The sequence below is a fragment of the Penicillium longicatenatum genome, assembly GCF_028827895.1.
Source record: "Penicillium longicatenatum strain IBT 33135 chromosome Unknown contig_2_segment0_segment0, whole genome shotgun sequence".
Classification (NCBI taxonomy): domain Eukaryota; kingdom Fungi; phylum Ascomycota; class Eurotiomycetes; order Eurotiales; family Aspergillaceae; genus Penicillium; species Penicillium longicatenatum.
The window spans coordinates 2,177,077-2,197,334 of NW_026643120.1; the positions used below are offsets into that span (position 1 = coordinate 2,177,077).

A 20,258-nucleotide genomic window follows, 5' to 3' on the forward strand; every position below is an offset into this window, starting at 1 on the left:
ATAGCAGAAAAAGGACATGAAACAGACGTTTTTCTTCACTGCAGTAACGATGATCTGGATTTCCTTTACCGTATAGAGAGGTCACGTATGCTCTTAACTAACGTCTACATTGCCCAGTATGACGCCGTGGTGATTTTTATAAACTTCAATTGCCCTTCCGTGTCATTCCACGAATGGGTAACTCATACTAATTTCAGTGATTTGTAGACTACTTATTTCCTCCCTGTTCGCTGTATTATGTTACCCGAGAAAACACTGGGATAGCTAGTGGACCTAGCGCGCTATCTCCAAGTATCATTAACTTCCGCCGTGCCAATATCGCAACCCCTCGGGACAGCCATGCGCATATTGGGATCCATTTCCCAGGTGACCCCGCCATTCTGCTTTCGAATGTATTTGTATTCGAAATTCACGCCCGCTGGTAGATCCACGGATATATACCACAGATGATTGTTATCGGAGTACTTATCCGCCCTGAGCGCAACTGCGCGATTTGTGTCCCAGTTTCCGAGCTGGTCGATTGAGCCAACCAAGAAAATATCTTGACCCCTGGTTGTTGTAGCAATTACGTTAAATGAAAGGTCAACTGTGGTTGGAGTTGCACAGGCCGTTGTTGTTGTTGTTGATGATGATATCGTCGTTGTCGTCGCAGCTGAGGTCAAAGATGTAGTTGTAGTCTCCCTTCCACTAGTCATAGTGCAAGGCCATAGAGTCTTCGTCGGAGTACCGTAGGTTCCGGTAGCAGATGTAGCAGAGCACTCGGATGCCTTGTTGACGTTCTTCGCTCCCCAAGAGCGTGGCACGACGGAGTTGCGGCGTAGATTAGCGGTCAGGAGTGCAGCATAGGAGAGGGACAGATCGCGGGCAGATATCGGGGACCCGTCAACCTTGCTGAACTGTTCCGAGAGAGAACCGTCGGTTGGGGTGTAGGTTTTCTGGGTAAGCGAATTCATTTACAAATCAGTAAAAACAACCAGCGGGGACTGCTGACGGTATAGAATAAACGTGATAGATGCACATACGGATATATTCAAAAACCCATCCGCATAAGATTTGACAGCGCTGACAATGGATGTAAATGTTTCGTTGGAGGAAGAATAAGTTCCTATGAGGGCTGAAGGATAGACACCCCGGAAAAATGTCAATGAGGTCTGCGTTATGGTAATCGATCCGATTTTGTTCCACTGGTATACTGCATCATAGAGTTGCTCTGCCGCTGCCAACGTTGTCAGAAACCAAGGGTTACCGCTCCTGTACACATCTTCAGGATAGCGGCCAACAGCTACGGCACCGGAACCGGTCCCTGAGTTAATCTGATAAGCAGAGCGGAAGGTATCGGTGATAGCCAGGTGGTTTGCAAGTGCTCTTGGGGAGCATGGCTGGAAAGTAAGATCGTCGCACTCTGCCTCGGGATCGAAGCTGCGGATGCTTGCGAGGATTGTACTTGCATCCTTTCCCGAACGCACACTATCACCCGCGAAATTGGCCAGGATATGAGAGCCTGTCCAGAAGTCTTGCAGATGGCAGAGCACCTGTGGTGCTTGTGACTGGCACCAGGAGCAGGAGCGGCCAATACGACTGGCGAAGGTGTTTCCTTCGACAAGAGCGCGGTGCTGAGAAGCAACGGTGAAGAATGATGATCCAATGACATCACCCCAAATGTCTTTTTACGGTTAGTGTTTGATTTAACGTTCGCAGAGAGCCAGGGTGTGTCTACCATAACCAGTCTGATTCCAGAACTGGGCGACATACGAGAGATCGTTCTGAACGATTGGCCAGACATTGTCCTCCGCATAACTTGAGTAGCCATTGTCCTGATTTTCATTAGCCAAGCCAGTGAAAGAGATGGATACATACAATGAGCCAATGACCAAAGTTGATTAAGCTTGATGCTCGGAGAGCGGGCCCGTCACGCTGAGGTCGACCCCATGCGCCAGTGAACGCAGTCTGATCCACACCGAATTTGGGTTCTCCCAAGCCACCGGCAGATAAGGAACCGGCAGGATTGGAGATGGTCTGCAGATAGCCCTGTGAATTTGCATAAGTGGTGAGTGGGATCTGCAAGCTCGCATTGCCATTCTGGAACAATTCCACCAATGTCCCCGCCGTGAGAGCTGCGTCTCTGGTGAAAGTAAAGTAATCTGTAATTGTTTCAGTGGGTTTTCCTTGAGAGGAAAGCTTGGCGGTGGGTACCACTCACAGTCAGGATCTCGGCTAGAGATCACAACTCCCGCATCGGCAGATCTTGCATACTGCCCAGTGGAGCCAGTGTTCTTGAGGATACCCTCCAAAGCAAGGTTTGACTCAGAGGCCAGCCATTCATCCAAAGTTCCTGCTGCTGTTGCAATAGCAACTTTACCGATGGCTAATGCATGAAGCGCAAACACGAGAAGACGAGGCATCATCCAACGTAGATAAAACTGACCTGTACAGGAACTGATCGAATCGGATACTTGCAACTGGCATCAAAATCTATTGGAAGATCGTTGCCTTTTAAAGCCTTGTATCTCCCTGCGGGATAATTTGCTTTGAACTCGTATCAGTCCTTGATTGGTTAGATGTCCGGCTTGGGCACGTCTGGCCTTCTTCTCTTCGGTCGAAAACTTCGGAAATCAATAAAAATCACTTTGCTCCGAAAATGCAGCCGGAGAAGGGCCGGACACAGACGTTGGTGGCAATGCAAATGCGGGGAAAGTAAACTGGGGCATGTCAGGGGCACACAAACCGACCTGGGGTGCATGATTAACATGTGCTTCAGTCTTCAGGATTGTATCAGGCTTAACTTTCCCTCTTCTATTCATTCATGCGCATTTCGCTAACTTCCGATCTGTGGACGGAGAGGAGACACAGGGGTCTTTTCTTTGTCTGTTTTCAGCAACGTTGCTTGCAACTTATTACTCTGTGAATAAAGTGAACTTTAATTGAGACAAGAACAGATTTGACACAGAACAACAGTCACTCCTGATATCACCCTCGGCTCTACTTCGCTGATGGGCTCTCGGGTGTGGACTAGGTAATTTCCGAGGTCGAACGTGGAGTAGTAACTGAATCTCGGTGAAGCTAACAAGAGCCCGCCTGACTCTTCTCAATTCCGGAAATAAGTGCACAAACTCTCTCCGCTAGCCATGATATCAGGGAAGTGGCGAGTCTCTATTCGGGCGTATTTCGGACTTAATTGACTATGAAGAGTATTTAGCATTTGCGTGGGATGCGGGTGTTTATCGGAAATCAAGTCTCCAGGCGCCAGAGAAGGGAAAGGAAACTGTCAAGCTATAAGGAGAGCCATTGTGGTTAACCGCAGAACGGCTCAGCAACATCAGACCTATTCTTTCTCGGCTGAGCACATCTGAACGTGTACTTTATCTTTTTAATTACTCGTTGATATCATGTTTTGGCAGCACATAAGCTTAGCCATGTTGGCTAGCACTGCGCTGGCCATTCCCAAACCCGGTGTGAGGTGCCGCTCCATGAACTCCACCGTCACAACAGCGGACAGCAACGACTTGAAGTCGTGGTGGCACGAAGCAGGTGTGATCGATCCACACGGCCCCATCGCCGATGACAGCGTCCGTCAATCGCATCTATACTCGGTCCAGGTTGCTTCCGCCGGCAGCAACACCTTCTACGATTCTTTTGTCTACGAGACCATTCCCCGCAGCGGCAAAGGGAAGCTCTGTTACCCAGATAGGTCAGATATTTGTAATGAAGACGATCAGGTCAGCATCGAGGACGACATCGGTGTCACCATGGGATGGTCCCAGTTTCTCTATGGAAAGGACGCAGTCGTCAAAATCACTCGCACCGACGACAAGCCAATCCTTTCGGCCGATCACATTACGATCCGTCCCACCAACCGCGAGTTCGACGTGACGGTCTCCAATAACGCTGCTTTTATCAGGGTACCTTACAACCCCGAGACTAATGGTGCGCGCTTCTCGGTAGAGTTCGCAGACGACATTTTTGAGTATCGTATTAAGGAGAAGACCCAGCAATCGACCTACGTGCAAGACGTCAACCCATCGGGCGACTACTATGTTCAGTCTTACACAGACTCTATGCCGGTTGTGGGGCGCGAGCCACTCAATGCGCTCCTCATTTTCGCTAGCCCCTTTCCTTCCGGAGTTTTTGTCCCATCCACCCAGCAGGATATATATGAAGTTCAGCCTGGCCTTGTTGAGAGTCTCCAACAGGTGACCAAGTCGGTTGTTTCTTTTGGTCCTGGGGTTTACTGGTTCACAGGGAAGAATCGTGCTATTCTTCCATCTAGTGTGTCATGGGTCTACCTGGCCCCTGGTGCATATGTCAAGGGCGCCATCGAGTACAACAACCCCAACAGCCCGCAGCTTAAAGCCACTGGTTACGGTGTGCTCTCTGGAGAACAATATGTTTATCAAGCAAACCCTGCAGCAGGATATAGCAACACCAAGTCTGATCTGACGTCCTTGAAGATGTGGCGTGGTAATGGTGTCACTAGTGGGCAGACTTGGGTAATGAATGGTATTACCACCAGCGCTGCTCCTTTCAACGTCATGGACTTTTATGGAGACAATGACGGCGTGCCTCCTCCTGGTTTTGCTGTGGATATCACCGATTACAAGCAAGTCGGCGGTTACTTTGGCCAGACCGATGGCCTTGAGATGTACACCAATGGCCGTCTGCAGGATGTTTTCTATCATGTTGGCGATGATGGTATCAAGACATATTACTCAGGTGTCCACGCTCAGCGTATGATAGTTTGGAAGACCAATAATGCCCCTATTATTCAGATGGGCTGGTACCCACGCAATATTGAAGACATCCGTCTTGAGGACATCGATGTGATTCACTGCCGTTATTACTCGTGGCTGGACTTTGCCCCCCGAGCTCTGATCGGATCCTCCTCCAGCTATCTTGATATCAATTCTGATAGCACGGCCGATATCACTACCACCATTTCCAACTACACTGTGGCAAATATCCGAGCAGAGGGTATTTCTCCAGGTCTTATCAGTCTGAACATGTTGTCGAACATCGATGATTTCGTTATTGAAAATGCTTGGATTGAGGAGTTAACCCCCGTTCCTTCCCTCGACATCAGTGCTATTGTGGGATTCACGGATAAGAATCATAACAACCAAAAAGTCAGCCTTGGTGCCAATTCCGTCAATGGGGTCGGTTTGACCATCCGGGGCTTCCAGGTCGGAGATACCCCTATCAAATTCGATTCGGACAATTGGGATGTCAATTCCGCCGGTCGCATCAGCATTGACCCTGCCTTTGACAGCCACTACGTAGTGGAGTAAACACAATCTCAACCTTGTTGAAAAGGCTCAATGGTGTATGTGGAGTGATTTTGTAAGGATAGGACTGTACGAGGTATCCTTGGAGCTGTCTAACTGCCTATATTCTGTTCCGCCAATATGGCTGAATTCGTTGACTTAGCTCAGTATACTTATCCTTCGATTTCTATTCATATCGTTCAGCCTAGAGGCAGCTACCTAGCTAAGAATCAAATTCAATATGCTAAGATTGGCCTCGGTCCAGTGATATTCCGAGTTTGTAAATACTCTGATCGGTCTTTGGCTCGAATCTGGTATAATCCTTGCCGCTGTAATTCACTAGTGCCGGGGAAGATCCATTCCACAGTATAGCCAGCATGTATGAAGCCCATTCTCATTGGCTATAAGCATGCAGCCATTTGAATGGGGATTTACAATTGCGTAAACTGTACATCTCTTCGTCTAGTACTCTGGAGTAAGACCTACAGGGGCTCTCGGGTGCAAATACCATCCCTGTCAGAATAGCTGCAATGAACGCCCACTGCAATGCGAATGAGAGACGGTACGCCCATTCGGAATCTGTATCAACCAAAGCACGGATCACACCGACACCACAGGTCTGTCCTAGAACCCAGCAAAAATTGATATAACCGAGGAGTTGACCTCGGAGCGCCACCGGCATCACCTCGGCAGCATAAGAGACAAGGCAATGTCTGAAAAAGACCCCATGGGATCCCTTTGCGGGGTTAGAAGTGTGATTAGGTCCAATAATTTACATGCAGGATTTGAGAACACACCATATAGGATCTGTGCGGCGAGTAAAGTCTCAAAATCCCTCGCAAGGACTGCTAAAAAGACAAATGCGCCCAGGACAAAGAGGGCTGAGATCAAGGTATGCCGGTATCCAAAACGGTCGGCAAACAGACCATTACCAAGGAGGCCGATGATCACACTAGCCTGGGACCCATTGATCAAAGAAGCTTGCCAAATTGATGAAATATAAAATTCAGACAGCTCATCGCCAGTGGAAGTCCCGTAGGACCTTTGGTAGACGGGGAAGGTGAAGAAGCTGGTCAGGAGATTCATATCATAGCCATCCACGATGATGCTCGACGACAGAAGAATGGATCAGGGAATGGCTTTGGGGTATAGACGAAATGCTTGGGTTAAAGTCATTTTCTGTTCGGCTCGTGTTGCCGTCCGGGCACCGGAGGCGAGGTCGTAGAGAGCTGGAATTGTTGACGATAGGGGGTCGAAGATGTCGACATTGTCGTACAACAGCTGCTCTGGTGAGAGGCTTCGAGCGATACTGTCGCTGGAGGAGGTACTGTGAGCATGCGATAAAATTGTCTTTGCCTGGGCGGCACGCCTCGTAGGGACAGAAACGCGCATACGATTCATGCTCGCCTTATTGGACATTGCGAGGAAGAATAAGATGAAAGGTACAGTGCCTTTTCTTATCCAAAGGATTTAAAAGAGGCGACTTCCCATGTCTGGCTGTGGGAAGAGGCCAAAACGGACTCAATTTGCCTCGCCAGTTCCTCTTGCTTTCGGTCGCAGAATCGGTGTAGAATGGGCCGAGGACTGTGCATCCCGCCGGAGTGGAAAGGCCAGTGTGGAGAGAAATTGACTTCTCTAGGAGACCGATTGGACTGAGCTAAATTACTGAATTGGACTTGGAGTTACCCCGTAGAACGCCCGCAGGTGCTAACCCCAGCTTTCCGAATCTCTGAGTTTGATAAAAGGCGGACTTTACCGTTTCACCGACTACTTTGAGATTAAGATTGATAATCCAGATAGTATGCGACATGGCATTCCCCTTCTTCCCGGAAAGCCACCCGACCATGAGCGTGGCGAATTACGCTTACATGCGACAGCTCTGGGAACATCAAAAAGCCCTACCTGAGCACGGACAGGGGACGGCAGAGCACATAGAGCAAATGGCCCCGTCTTCAAGCGCGGGAAGACCATCATTTGAGCAGACAATCCCACTACTCGAGCGAGGTGAAAGTGGAAGTGGATCGCAGGGCGATAGGCGTCCTTTGAGACTAGCCCGAATATTTGTCCCTGCTAGACTTCGAAGGACAAAATCTCAAGACGATCAAAGTGGCCCAAACCATGATCACCATAGTGGCCATGACCCGCGCGTTTTACCCCCGTTCCTCTCCACGTCCACCTCAGCAGCGACTCGACCAGGCATATCAACAGCTATTACGACCTCAACGATGACCTCCACTGCTGATCCAGCAAAGCACATCTTTCGCTCATACTCCGCTCTCCTAACGAACCCTTTTTCTCCTCATTTCGAGCTAAATCCTCTCCTCCTCAACATTACTCAGCCTCTTCTATCTAAGCACCATCCGAGACGACGTAGCCTCAGGGTTCTTGACCTAGGCGGCATTGAAGGCAGTATATTCACCCCCAACCTCCGTTATGTTCGCTGCTCCTGCTTATTCCTGAAAAAACAGGCGTGTACACACAGGCGATCGCTACTTTACCAAAGGTCGCAGTATGTCAGCTCACACAGCCACAGTTATCTACCAATTACCCGCCCTATTTGACCTTCAAGTCAAACAGCTTCGATGTGGTCACTTCAAGAACGCTATATAAATTTCTCTCGAACCCTCATCGACCACCTACTCTAAGACCGGAGTCATGGATTCGAGAGATCCACCGCATTCTGGATAAGGGCGGTAATTTCGAATTTCTTTTCTTCGATTGTCATCTCAGCCATGCGGGACCGCTCACAAGGGAAATGCAGCCCAGTCTCTTCCAGGGCCATCCTTTTTGCATCTGCAGCCAGACTCTTGAGGCATGCTCCTGCTCTCCGGCAGCTTCAACCCCAGCGTCTATGACTGGAGTTCAGTTTCTCGAACTCCTTGCTAGCGAGGGATTCATTACGGAGATGAGCACAACACTCATGTTTCCTTTCTCCCTCCTTTCCTTAATCTTCACCCATGATGGACAGCACTTGAGAGTAAATCAAGAGGATTCTCGGAGTGGCCAGTCCAACGTGACTCCGCTGCTTGCTTCGCTCATGAAAACGATAGACGAGGAGTGTAGAGCATCTCAAACTGCGTGGAGATGCATTATAGGCTCTGCAAAAAAAAAAATAAAAATAAAAATAATACTGAGCTAGCATGAGAACAATGTATGTTATACCAAACAACGAGATATTGTTGAAGCGACTTTCCTTCACGCGAACTGTCTCGTTTTCGCTGATCAGTGGAACAAGACGGCTGTTCTTCGGTAGTGAACAAACCTAAATGTATCTCCGTGGCTCACACGGACGGGAATTTCTCCATGACGAGATTAACACACACGGGCCTTCTTCAAGATGAAATGAAAACAAGATCTTGAGACATTACTTTTAGATATCATGCTCGGCGGTGTTACATGGAGTCCCGTTGTGGACCGGGCCAGGGTCACCTGACCTTGGTTAGCTCAGCTAGCTCAGCTTAAATAGTGTTAGAGATAGCATAATAAGAGCCTAGCCTTTTCATACTCTATTAGGCGGTAACTGATTCCACCCCTCATTTCTGATGCGGGGGTATGGCTATAGTGAAGATGGTCAAATTGGGCATTATTTGACCGAGATAGTGCCGACATCACACGCACTGCGGTTTCTTGGCAATCTTCATATCGGCTTCATTCCTAGTGCAAGCCTTACGCTGCGATGCTACATTCTACATGCTCAGCACAGCTCTATTATAGATTCCAACAAGACATGGTTCTCCAGAAGGTAGTGCACGACGATCCTAGCGTATGAATAATTTCCCGTCTTATAGGTAGGCGAACCTTGTACTTGTTCGCAATAATCAAGGCCTTTGATAATGAACAAAAAAGAAGACAAAGTATCTCCATATGTCGTTCATAGCCATGTCTTTGGCATTGTGATCACTTTGTGATGTTACACTTTGAGATGGTATACTATTGAAGCATTTGCTGGGCGATCTGCCCTGCTTAACTTCCGGCAAACAAGGTGACACCGTTGTCCAGAGCTCGGGACGGAACGTAGTGGGACGGAAGCAGGCAGGCAATTTCTAAATCGTGACGAGCCTATAGTTTGTCTATATTAGTGCATGTGAAGCGAATCTATATGTGCGCAGTATTCCTACCTGCATATATTCCAACCATCTAGTCTCTTCGGAAAGGACATACTTCCAGCGGGTTGTGATGGAGCAACTTACAAGATCATAATGCCTATCCAACTGACTGGCCAACCTAAAAGGGTACGTCAAATTCTTGTTGATGCGGGTCAAGGGTTTGCAGATGCTGCAGACGGGGCTACCTCGGAAGCATGATTCACTCTACGCGACACATCGGAGATGTAAAGATGTAAACACAGTGAGGATCGAATATTACCTAAAGAAAACCCCCATGGCAAAATGAAAGGAAGAGGGCAGTGATCCTAAATCCACGCGCATCCTTTTCTACGCCCGGTGGTGGAATAAAAAAGATTTGTAAAACTGTCCAACTCCACCTATGATCTTGCTGATAAGTGTTGAGACTTGAAAAGTGGTCAAACTGTTGCGGCATTTTGCGCGCCAACTTCAACGTATATTCTTATTAATTCGATGCAAAACCGTATCGGACCTAGAAGAAAGATTTTGCAGTTGGGTGTTCAATCGTCACTGGCCGGGAAATATAGCAAATTCGAAGGAAGGGGACTCTTCGGAGTTTTAGAAATGGCAGGGAACACTGGTCACTAGGCTTAATACAAAATCAGTGAGGGTCCAGAATTTTCCACACAACCACTAATATCGTTAATTTTACACCCATGACATCTTTTCAAGCTCAATGAAAGGTATTTGGACAATTTTCAATACAAACCCCAACTTAGAGGCCAGAGTATCTAGATCTCTTCTAAATGGATGTTCGAAATGAAGGCCGAGCGCCTTCGTCTACAGTGAAACGCAGACTCTCCCCAGAAGCTCTCCAGAGCGTTGCAAGAGTTTTTATTGATTCTATTTACCCGACCATGCCCATTTTTGACCCTGGCAACATAATGGATGACTGTGCGATTCCGGAATTGCTATCATCTCGACGCTATGCGTTTCTCACCGCGTTATGTGCCTCGACGCAAACTCGGTTGGAGATAGATTCACCTTGGAACATAGAACTGAACTATTTGACACCATCTGCAAATGTCTTCATCGCCGAAGCCGCGCAGGCATGCCAGAGTTTTGATCCACTCGATGAACCGCATATTGACTCACTATATACCTCCTTTTTCCTGTTCGCGGCATACGAAAATCTCGGCAGACACAATCATGCATGGTTCTACTTGAGGCAGGGCATTTCATTTGTGTATCTTCTAGCTTTGAATCAAGAGCAAACATACGCAGCCTTAGATCTCAAGGAGGCTGAGTTGAGGCGAAGAACCTATTGGCTCCTCTTCATCACCGAGAGGCAAGCACTGACTCGACTCTTAATTCTACTTCAGCTAACACACAAGCTATAGGGTTTATGCTCTCCGGCAGGGCATGCCAGTTACGCTGCAAGGATGCATTCATGAACCAGTTATTCTCATGTCAGAGGCCCCAGGGCTAGCGCAAGGCTTTGTGAGGCTGATTCCTATTTTCAAAGGAGTTCCCGGCGAACATTACCAATGTGATCGCTAGAAGCAGAAAGTTCAGATCATCCAATACTTAGATTTGCTGTCTACCAGTTTGCGTCCGCTGTGATCCTTCTTTTGGCCGGACGTTGAAATGCAGTAATTTGATCTGGTTTTATCCCCATTGGCGTCATACTCGCTTGCAATGTCGATGATTAGCAGGCATTCAATTTAGCCTAGCTTTATTAGTAAACGTAGTTGAGGCTTATGCGCTGGCAGAAAGTTGATGTTATGTTCGCATCTGGAGGTGTAGACCCAATTGTTGAACCTAATTTAAGAATAACCAATATCCGTATCAAAAGTAGCCACAATAATGACCATTTTCTAGTACCATTGTCCTCATTGCCCTATTGTTCTCTTACTCTTTCCGTTGTGAAGATACTAGTGTGGTTGCCCTGCTGTAAGGCAGTCAGTCCGGTCAGGGTTTCCTCAGTCTTATGTACCTAGACAGGGTCTCAGCGGTGATAATCCGAGGGTATCAACAGTCCTCTTCCATATCATCCTATTTTCTTTATCATGTTTCCTTAAGAAAAGTTGGTTTGCATACATTCCATACAGAACTACCTTCAGAGGAAATAAACCTCATGTTTCGTACCTCTTTTGTCTTCCATCAACTCCACTCTAACAGAAGGAATGAGATACAGCCGACTCTAGTGAGCAACACCCCCCGCCATCCATCCAAATGATGTTGCACCACCCGAATGTGTGGGGGCATTGACTATGGAGAACTTTATGGAGAACTCGCATTTTAGCTCTAGCCCTGATTCCCTAAATGGGTTTAAATTCCGTCTGCAGTGTCTTCTCTTTCCTCACCATTATCTGTAACCTTGTATGTAGCCTCATCAAATCCTTAATAAGAACATATACACATCTGATACCCTTTCTCTGCTTGCAGCCCATATAGATGAAGCTCTACATACCCCTTGATCAGCTAATCGGTCGAAGTGTTCACTAGTGATATCCACCTCTACAGACTAAATATTACCATCACCAGTCTTGATGATGATGTCAGATAGATCAAGGTGGTTAAACATCTACCTTCTCGCCTAGCGGGTTAATTAAGATTTCACACGGAAAGATTCGTACTTATTTGATTCACTAGCTTTAAGGAACCTCATTGCAAAATACCCTTGATCCAGAATCTTCGGTATATAACGGTATGGCCAGTCACGGACCGTAGGTCCGTAACAAGGTGCATAATCCATGCAACGTAGAAGCTTTATTTATTTATCTTGTTTAGTGACCCTCTGTAGGTGAGTATAAGACTAGAACCGACCCGCGGGTAGAAGGTCAGGACCCGTAACCCGCATATTAGAGGGTCGCGGGTCACCCATTGCGGGTCACCCGCGGGTCATGGCGAGGTCTACGTGTAGCTAGCCTATTCTAGTATATCAGTCCGGTTTCTCGGTCTAGATTTAGGATAATCCGGGCCGGAATAGGCTAAGGCAAGTCTAGAGTAGCCCACTTCTAACTCTCAAGGCCAGACTACACCTCGCGAAGGGCATAGTTTAGATCCATCCACTCACGTGGGTCATTTACCCTATGTAGCTGGAAGTTAGATCTGATTGATCGGCGGATGATGACTAAGCTATCATAGAAAGGTAAAATTTTGCATCAATTCGAAAGGTGCAGCTTTGGCCTCTTATATATGGGAAAATCTAGAAAAGAGTCGAAAAGTGGGGCATCCATAGCATAGGACAAGGGGGCTGCTAACGATAAAGCGCAGCATCCCAAAGTGTTGCTTAGGAGATTCGACTGTATCTATATCCATAGAGTAGTTGCACCGATTCTAGTCGGATTGGGTGTCGTTGCGCTAGCCGGTGACTCCACCGAGAACTTCCAACCACATGGCAGCCCCTCCTCGGATGTTATATGCCTGGCTCCCCTAGCAGCCTTATACTAGAAAATTACATAGTTTGTCCTGACCGAAACAGGAAAGAGGGCAGCAGGGGCATATAACATCGTCGGAATTTTTTTTTCCCCATTCATTTGCAATTACTTTGCGCGATTACAACTGACCTGCCGGACTAGGCGGAAGAATAATATCGGAGTTTGGGTATTGCTGATGGAGTAAGACTTGCTCCGTCCTGAGCATGTGGGGCCGGGTTGCAGCTCCGGAGAAGGCCCGATCTCCTTGACCCGCAAATTGTCCCAATCCCCTCACTCCAGGAACTTGGACTAATGGCTAATTAACCAAGTGTTTCAAGACTAGCCACCAGCCTCCATCAATTGCAAATTTCTGGTCGTCACCATTATCTTGCACCAGTTCTAACAAATTATCCACGTGTGAGTCCATTTATAGATGTCTCTATGATAAGCAACATGACCCTAGTAACGTCATTTTATGAGGCTTGTACCGGCACATAGTATTCGTTCTTATCTCTTGGAAATTGGCCATTGCATGATCCCGGAATTAGGCATACTAGAGATCGGTTTCATAGGAAGTTCAGGCGTGAAATTATTTACTGATAGCTCCTACAAACACGATTATGAAGAGATGTAATAGGCATCAAACAATTTAGTTTTAGTGAGACTGTATACACGACTTCATTAACAGTGTTCTAACCCCTGATCGCAGTACCTTAAACTATTTCCAGTTTCAATCTCCCTTCCAGCTTACATCTTCCTTCCAAGATCATAATCAATAAACCAGGCAGTATAATTAGTCCAATACACTGATGTCGCATTTCATGGGTCGAGTTGAGCGTGTAGTGCCTCATTAGTTCTGCATACGGATTGCAAAAACAGAAAAATGGCGTAGATGGGTTTCAATGGTGTTTTCCGGAATCCCAACACTGTTGTCTACGTGCTTCACTATATTTAGCCCCCTTGAACCAAAGGGATGGGGTAACGTCATGCAATAGTAATAAGTTGCCGCGATTAACAGCTGAGGTAGCATAATGTGGCTCAAATTAGCCGGGGTTTTGCCTTCGGAACGGGCTAATGTCGGTGTTACTGCGGCATGTGCATCAGATGGGACGATCGTTTCTCGCAGCCCACCACGCCTTTATAGGTGCTCTCGCTTTTACATCCCACAAACTTACAACCCAATTTCATTTGACCCTTTTACTTGCTGTTTCTATTCACGCATCACTGGGTGTAGCATCGACATCAAAATGGGCTCAATTGCTGCCCCTCCGGATACCGACGAAGCCAACCATAGGCCGACAGCCAAGGCTTGGTGGAAAGAGTCGTCAGTGTATCAGATCTATCCAGCTTCATTCAAAGACAGCAATGGCGATGGGATTGGGGATATTCCCGGCATCATCTCCAAACTGGACTATGTCCATGGGCTTGGGGTGGATATTGTTTGGCTTAACCCCGTGTTCGAGTCTCCTCAAATCGATATGGGCTACGACATTTCGGACTATTACAAAATTCATCCCCCCTATGGTACTGTTCAGGATGTGGAGGAATTGATTTCCAAACTTCATGAGCGGAAAATGAAGCTGGTTATGGATCTTGTCGTCAATCACACCTCCGACCAGGTTCGTCTCAGTCTATCTACTGCTAGGAAGATATACTAATGAGAAACACAGCACCATTGGTTTCGCGAAGCGCGTTCTTCGATAGACAATCGTTATCGCGACTGGTATATTTGGAGAAAGCCGGTGTTTAGTGCGGACGGCAAGCCTCAACCGCCAAATAACTGGGTATCCTACTTCGGGGGTAAGCTTTTGTGCAGTGCATCCTCGGTACCTTGGGGTTAGCTAATGTCAGTGTAGGTAGCGCTTGGGAATATGATCAAGCGTCCGGTGAGTACTACCTGCATCTATTTGCGAAAGAGCAACCGGACCTGAACTGGGAAAATTCCCAAGTCCGAAGTGCCGTACACCAGATTATTCGGCACTGGTTGGATAAAGGGGTGGACGGCTTCCGAATGGACGTCATCAACTTCATCAGCAAAGACCCGTTATTTCCCGACGCACCTATCACTGACCCGGACTCAACGTGGCAAAGTGGTGCAAAGTACTATGCCTGTGGCCCGAAACTACATCACTACCTACGAGAGATTGGGGCCATCTTGAAAGCGTATGACGCATTCTCCGTGGGAGAGATGCCTGAAGTCAGCGACGTGCAGGAAATTTTGAATGCGGTAGGATATAACCGAGGGGAGCTAAACATGATTTTCCATTTCGAACTGTGAGTAGGGCCTTACGATGAGCTTGACCACTTCAACTAACTAGCCTAAAGCGTCAGTCTAGACCATGGGGAAGGAGGCAAGTTTACCCGCGGTCGGTGGAAAATGCAAGATCTGAAAGCTATCGTGTCCAAGTGGCAAACATCCATGCACCAAAATAACGGTTGGAACGCTTTATACCTTGAGAACCACGACCAGCCGCGAACAGTTTCGCGATTCGCATCTGACAAACTCAGTGACCGTGCTCTATCTGCAAAGATGCTTGCCACTTTCTTGGGCTTCCAGAGCGGCACAATTTTCATTTACCAGGGCCAAGAACTTGGCATGCCTAATGTGCCGCTTGGATGGACGATTGAAGAGTACAGGGATATTGAAACCCTGAACCACTGGCAAGAGTATGTGCTCTTTCATGAAAAGGTCCCACCGGCAACTGACGGATTTGTTAGGATTACAAGCACACAGGCAAAGGACAGTGCTCTGCAGTCAGCTAGTCTTGCCGAATATCGGATGAAGTCGAGAGACAATGGCCGGACTCCAATGCAATGGGACGCAACTGTGCATGCAGGCTTCTCCATTGCGAAGCCATGGATCTCCGTGCACGATGACTACCCATTATGGAATGCGGAGATCCAGGTGGAGAATAACGATAGCGTGTATCATTACTGGTCCAACGTGCTGCGCCTAAGAAAGAGATATCCGGAGATATTGGTGTACGGATCCTTTGATCTCATCTCTTCGGACCATCCAGACGTATTCGCTTACACACGCACATCTGAGACCGGCCGTGCGTTGGCTGTGATTAACTTCCGGGCTAGCGAGATTGAATGGACCGTTCCGGAAGAATTCAGAGAATCATGGTCCTCGGGGTCGACCATTCTGTCAAACTATTCTAGGAAACAACGAAGTAAGCTGGATAGCATGGTCTACTTGGCACCGTTCGAGGCATTCTTATGGTTAGCTGGAGTGAATTTATGGTAAGTAGAATTGACCGAGGACCCGACAATTCAGCGAATATTCCAAGAGATTGCTTCACGGGATGTTAGTTCATTATGAGAATTCTTGTTTGTTATTATCGAACCAATAGGTGCTTGACTTAGACAGCCCCGAAGAAGGCCCGTAATACCCGGCCTTGTCCGAGCACGGAGTTTTCGACCCTGGACGCAAAACATGCCAAGGAGTTACGAAGGCAAAAAGGAAATACACCATTACGTAATATAATACAGGTCGAAGTCGCCTTTTTTGGGGGTTTTGGCATAATGATATGGGCCACAACGCGCCATAATACGAAATCTAGCCTATACGAAGTGTCCAATACGAAGTTCGCTCCTTCATAGCTTGGAAGTGAGTATGATGCGTCACTGTCGGTGATTGCGGATTTGAATTGCGGGGCAATTAGATTTCCCCGCAATTAGATTTATTTTGTGGAGTAATGAAGGTACTTCACCTCGTAACAATATTAAAGCAGATGACTGCGCAAGCTGAGCTCGGCAACAATGGATGCCTTTCTTCAGGCCCCGAAACAGCACAGCCTAGCGTGCGAAAGTTGCCGTCGACGTAAAGTACGATGTGATCGCGAGCGACCCTGTGGAAAATGCAAAGATGTACTCTTGGATTGCCGATACCCCTCTGTCGCCCGACGGAAAGGTCCGAAAGGCCGTACAGCACCAGTGTTGAGTTCGCTACTCTCACCAGACGATCAATTATTACCAGAACCATCAAATTTCATACACATGACACCAACGATGCGCGCAGACGTTACTAGTACCACCTCGGGCTCCGATCTCGGAAATGATCAAACGTGCTTGCCAACGACAGAATGCCGAGAGAGAGACAGCGTGAATCCCATAAGCAAGAGTCCTACCTACTCTACTGTAGTGGGACAGAGGATATCTTCCGTATTGCTACAGGCTCATGTAGAGATCTTCCTCGAGCACCTTTATCCTATCATGCCAGTGTTCGATGCCGACGCAGTGATGGTGGACTGCGCGAACCCCGAAATACTACCACCGAGACGATATGCTTTCCTTGCTGCGATGTGCGCTGCCACCCATCTGCAGCTAAAACTTGATTTGCCTCATGGCGCCACTCACGGGGAGATTTCACCGTCGGGCAGAAGCCTCATCGATCAGGCTATACAAGCGCTGCGGGATTTCGATCCGGTTGACGAACCTCACATCGACTCGTTACTCACTTTCTTCTTTTTGTTTTCAGCATACGGCAACCTCGACCAACATGATCATGCATGGCATTACTTGAGCCAGAGCATATCATTCGCATTTTTGTTGAAACTTCACCAAGAGCAAACCTATTTACCACTAGACGCAGAAGTAGCCGAATTGAAAAGAAGGATTTACTGGCTGCTCTTTATAACCGAGAGGTAAGTACTACTTTCTGCGATATCTTATAGCGTACGATGGCCTAGCTAAGTAACTCCATCCACCAGAGCGTACGCTTTACAGCGCAGCATGCCGATCGTGCTACGAGCTTGCATCCAGAAGCCGTCTGTCTTCGCTTCCAAGTCGCCAGCAATTGCTTACGGATTCGTCAATTTGATTTCGGTCTTCGAGAAACTTCCCCTCATCTTTTTCGATTGGGATGCAAGCGCCGCCGAATCTCTGATTTTCTCTGACACGGCTAACTCCGTCTACCATTGTATGGCTATTTCGACCCCTTTGCTGGCTGAATACAATGAGACGCAAAGAGTAGACCTGGTCGTCACACAACAGTGGCTTCAAGCGCGTCTGTGGAAGGTTTACACTAAACAAGACAGCTCAAAGTGCAACCAGGGAACCGTTATACCGGTAGAACTCCTAGTCAATGCAGGAAAATCCGTGATGGCTCTTATGTCAACGGTATCACAAAAGTCAGCCGACGCCCATGGCATCGGTATTGTAAGTTTCCCTCGGTGAAACGTAAACCTAGTCTTACGAGAAATATAGGAACAAAAGCTGTACGACATTGGAGAGGCTATTTCGTTGCTTGCATATGCGTTGCTTCCCAGAACGAACGACAGCGCTGGGGAGCTATTTACTTGCACACAGGGGCTTTTATGCGGCATACTTCATCGTTTATCCAGTATTCGTGGGTCCCAATCATATCTCTTTGACCCCCTTCTCCAAAAATCCCACGAAATACTTGGCCTTGACAGCCTTCCGGCATCCCTCGCATTCCAGACGCAATTGATCCCTGACATCCCAACGGAGGACGGTTTGGAGGCAGCTGATTCTGGTGACTATGACTCATTACTATTGTGAGAAGTCTTTCAAATGGAAATGTCTAGCTTGATCATATGGTGACAATGAGGTGAGGCGCATCGCAAGGCCGTGCTCGAACCGTTCGTCTGGTGTGATAGACATGGAGGAAAAGGATATGCCACCCTCCGAACGATTTGCGTTGGTGTCCTTATAGCTTGCCCAAAATCCGGTTGTCTGTCCTTTGAGACACGGAAGAAAATCATTATAAGATGACTTGTACTAGCGTCAAAGATTGCACTAGTTCCTTTGTTTGACACGCCAGCCATTTGGCTTTTCAGGAATCTTACGCTCCGAAGATTAGCTGGGATCAAAACCCAGGCTAGTGGTCTTCCATCTATTCTCCTGCGTTTTGCCCAGTTTCCTGCTCGGTTGCTTCGAAGACGAGCTTGTCGCGCTAAGCGGGCTTTATGGTAGGGATTTTGTTACCTTCCTGACCGGCCGATCCTCGGTCGGGTCGTGCAGCTGCCTTTGCTGCTACCGGGTGTATTTAGAATAGACCGGATTCGCCACGCTTATAGCGCAGCGACTCCATGGGCAAAGAAAGTAAGGCCACTGTGACTGGGGCCATTTGAATGGATCGAAATACCCTTTGCGCTTCAGATCGGAAAAGCGAATCAACGTTCTCGGCTCAGGATTTCTACAGCCTGGAGAAAGTATAGTGGCAGCATATTTTGCCGGCCAGCGGGCGACGCTTCTAGAAAATCCCGCGCTTCGCCGTAGGATGGGGATATCCACTCGTAGCTCTACTCAATCTAGACAGGCATGACTGGTGGTCATTGGATTCCAAGTCTTGCCAAGAAGAGCCTCGGGGTTCTTCGTGGCAAGTTGGGGAAGGGGCGGAAAGTCTAATGATTGATTGCCTGCCTCTACTTGCCCTTTAAGGAGACTCAGTCGGCTGCGGTTCTGTTGCCTGTGCTGAACCTCGTAGGTTTGGGGCTACTAGCCCGGCGAAATTTGATCGATCCCACACACCACTACATGTCTGGGCAGCCTGGGGAGGACTTCTAGGTTTTGGAACTTGCATTCATACAAAGCTAAAAGAAGTACCCAGGTCTTATAGGGGGCCGGGTACCGAAAGTCTGGGCTAAGCTTCCAGCCCGTTGGAGGGTGAGAGCACCCCTGTCCTGCTGGTTTTTCCAAACGGCTATTCCTTCCCAACGTTATTTCTCGTCGGAAGACTCCATTGGCCCGATCGGTTCTGTTGGCTCAGGCTCAACGATGACCATTGTGTTCGAATAGAATCCGAATTGGCTGAAGTATTCGTCCTCCGGCCGGAATTCCCCTGCATCTAACTCTAGTCTGTCTCCCTCCAACTTAGCGGCCAGATCCCTCGTCGGGTCATGGGGTGGAAGATATCAGCATCGTCCCTAAGCGGCGTTTAGAGTGAAGATCTTTGAGAGATTGATTTAATTTAGCACTGGCTGCCGGGTTGAAAGAAGACAACCATAGTTTCACGGGAGGAGGGGTGTAAAGAAGACAGACGGTCGTCTCTCATACTGAATCATAGGCCATTTGGCGGTAGATTCATTCAGGGGTACCGCTTTCAGGGTTTCTTTCCTTTCCTTTGGGGAGGCTTCGCTCGGTGGAAGCTGCCGGGCCCGGGTACTCGCCCCATCGAGTCAGATCTAACCGGCTAGAGGTTCACACAAATCTTCAACATCGCGATTACGGTCGCAATCACCACCAAGCCCCGCAGAAAGGCCGCAGAAGCCCCGATGACTTACTATCACATGATTATTCCGCAAACTCAATCATCAAATGAAATGAAGTGCGCGACTACCCCAGTCCGTGGACCGTATTCTTCCCCGCCACGGCCCCTCCCATGAGGACAGTACTAGGAATTGATCCTGCCCGGACACGGACTGAAATACTGAGATCCAGTGACCTATCCGGCCGTAGTCCCATAAAATGGCCCGAGAAACCAATAAGCCACGAAGAATGACCGGTTCGGATGAGTTACCGAAGAAGGCCCGCATCTAGGTGCACCC

At 48.1% G+C, this 20,258-nt stretch overlaps 5 protein-coding genes across 5 annotated transcripts; 3 read left to right on the forward strand and 2 right to left on the reverse strand.

Moving 5' to 3' along the window:
* Positions 1 to 281: 281 nt before the first annotated feature.
* Positions 282 to 2,402, reverse strand: N7484_003341 (glucoamylase precursor; the record flags this gene model as incomplete). The annotated part of the gene is made up of 5 exons (XM_057113761.1): positions 282 to 935; positions 1,023 to 1,663; positions 1,718 to 1,814; positions 1,858 to 2,141; positions 2,201 to 2,402. The coding sequence occupies 5 exons, from the start codon at positions 2,400 to 2,402 to the stop codon at positions 282 to 284; spliced, it is 1,878 nt and encodes a 625-aa protein (XP_056973901.1).
* A 1,011-nt stretch (positions 2,403 to 3,413) lies between these two features.
* N7484_003342 (uncharacterized protein) lies at positions 3,414 to 5,282 on the forward strand (the record flags this gene model as incomplete). The annotated part of the gene is made up of 1 exon (XM_057113762.1): positions 3,414 to 5,282. The coding sequence occupies one exon, from the start codon at positions 3,414 to 3,416 to the stop codon at positions 5,280 to 5,282; it is 1,869 nt and encodes a 622-aa protein (XP_056973902.1).
* Positions 5,283 to 6,386: 1,104 nt separating this feature from the next.
* Positions 6,387 to 6,677, reverse strand: N7484_003343 (uncharacterized protein; the record flags this gene model as incomplete). Its single annotated transcript, XM_057113763.1, has 1 exon — positions 6,387 to 6,677. One exon carries the CDS (start codon positions 6,675 to 6,677, stop codon positions 6,387 to 6,389), a length of 291 nt encoding a protein of 96 aa, XP_056973903.1.
* A 7,314-nt stretch (positions 6,678 to 13,991) lies between these two features.
* On the forward strand, positions 13,992 to 15,994 carry N7484_003344 (glycoside hydrolase family 13 protein; the record flags this gene model as incomplete). The annotated part of the gene is made up of 4 exons (XM_057113764.1): positions 13,992 to 14,363; positions 14,415 to 14,544; positions 14,601 to 15,018; positions 15,070 to 15,994. 4 exons carry the CDS (start codon positions 13,992 to 13,994, stop codon positions 15,992 to 15,994), a joined length of 1,845 nt encoding a protein of 614 aa, XP_056973904.1.
* A 764-nt stretch (positions 15,995 to 16,758) lies between these two features.
* Positions 16,759 to 18,270, forward strand: N7484_003345 (fungal specific transcription factor domain-containing protein; the record flags this gene model as incomplete). Its single annotated transcript, XM_057113765.1, has 3 exons — positions 16,759 to 17,393; positions 17,460 to 17,907; positions 17,956 to 18,270. The coding sequence occupies 3 exons, from the start codon at positions 16,759 to 16,761 to the stop codon at positions 18,268 to 18,270; spliced, it is 1,398 nt and encodes a 465-aa protein (XP_056973905.1).
* Positions 18,271 to 20,258: the final 1,988 nt, after the last annotated feature.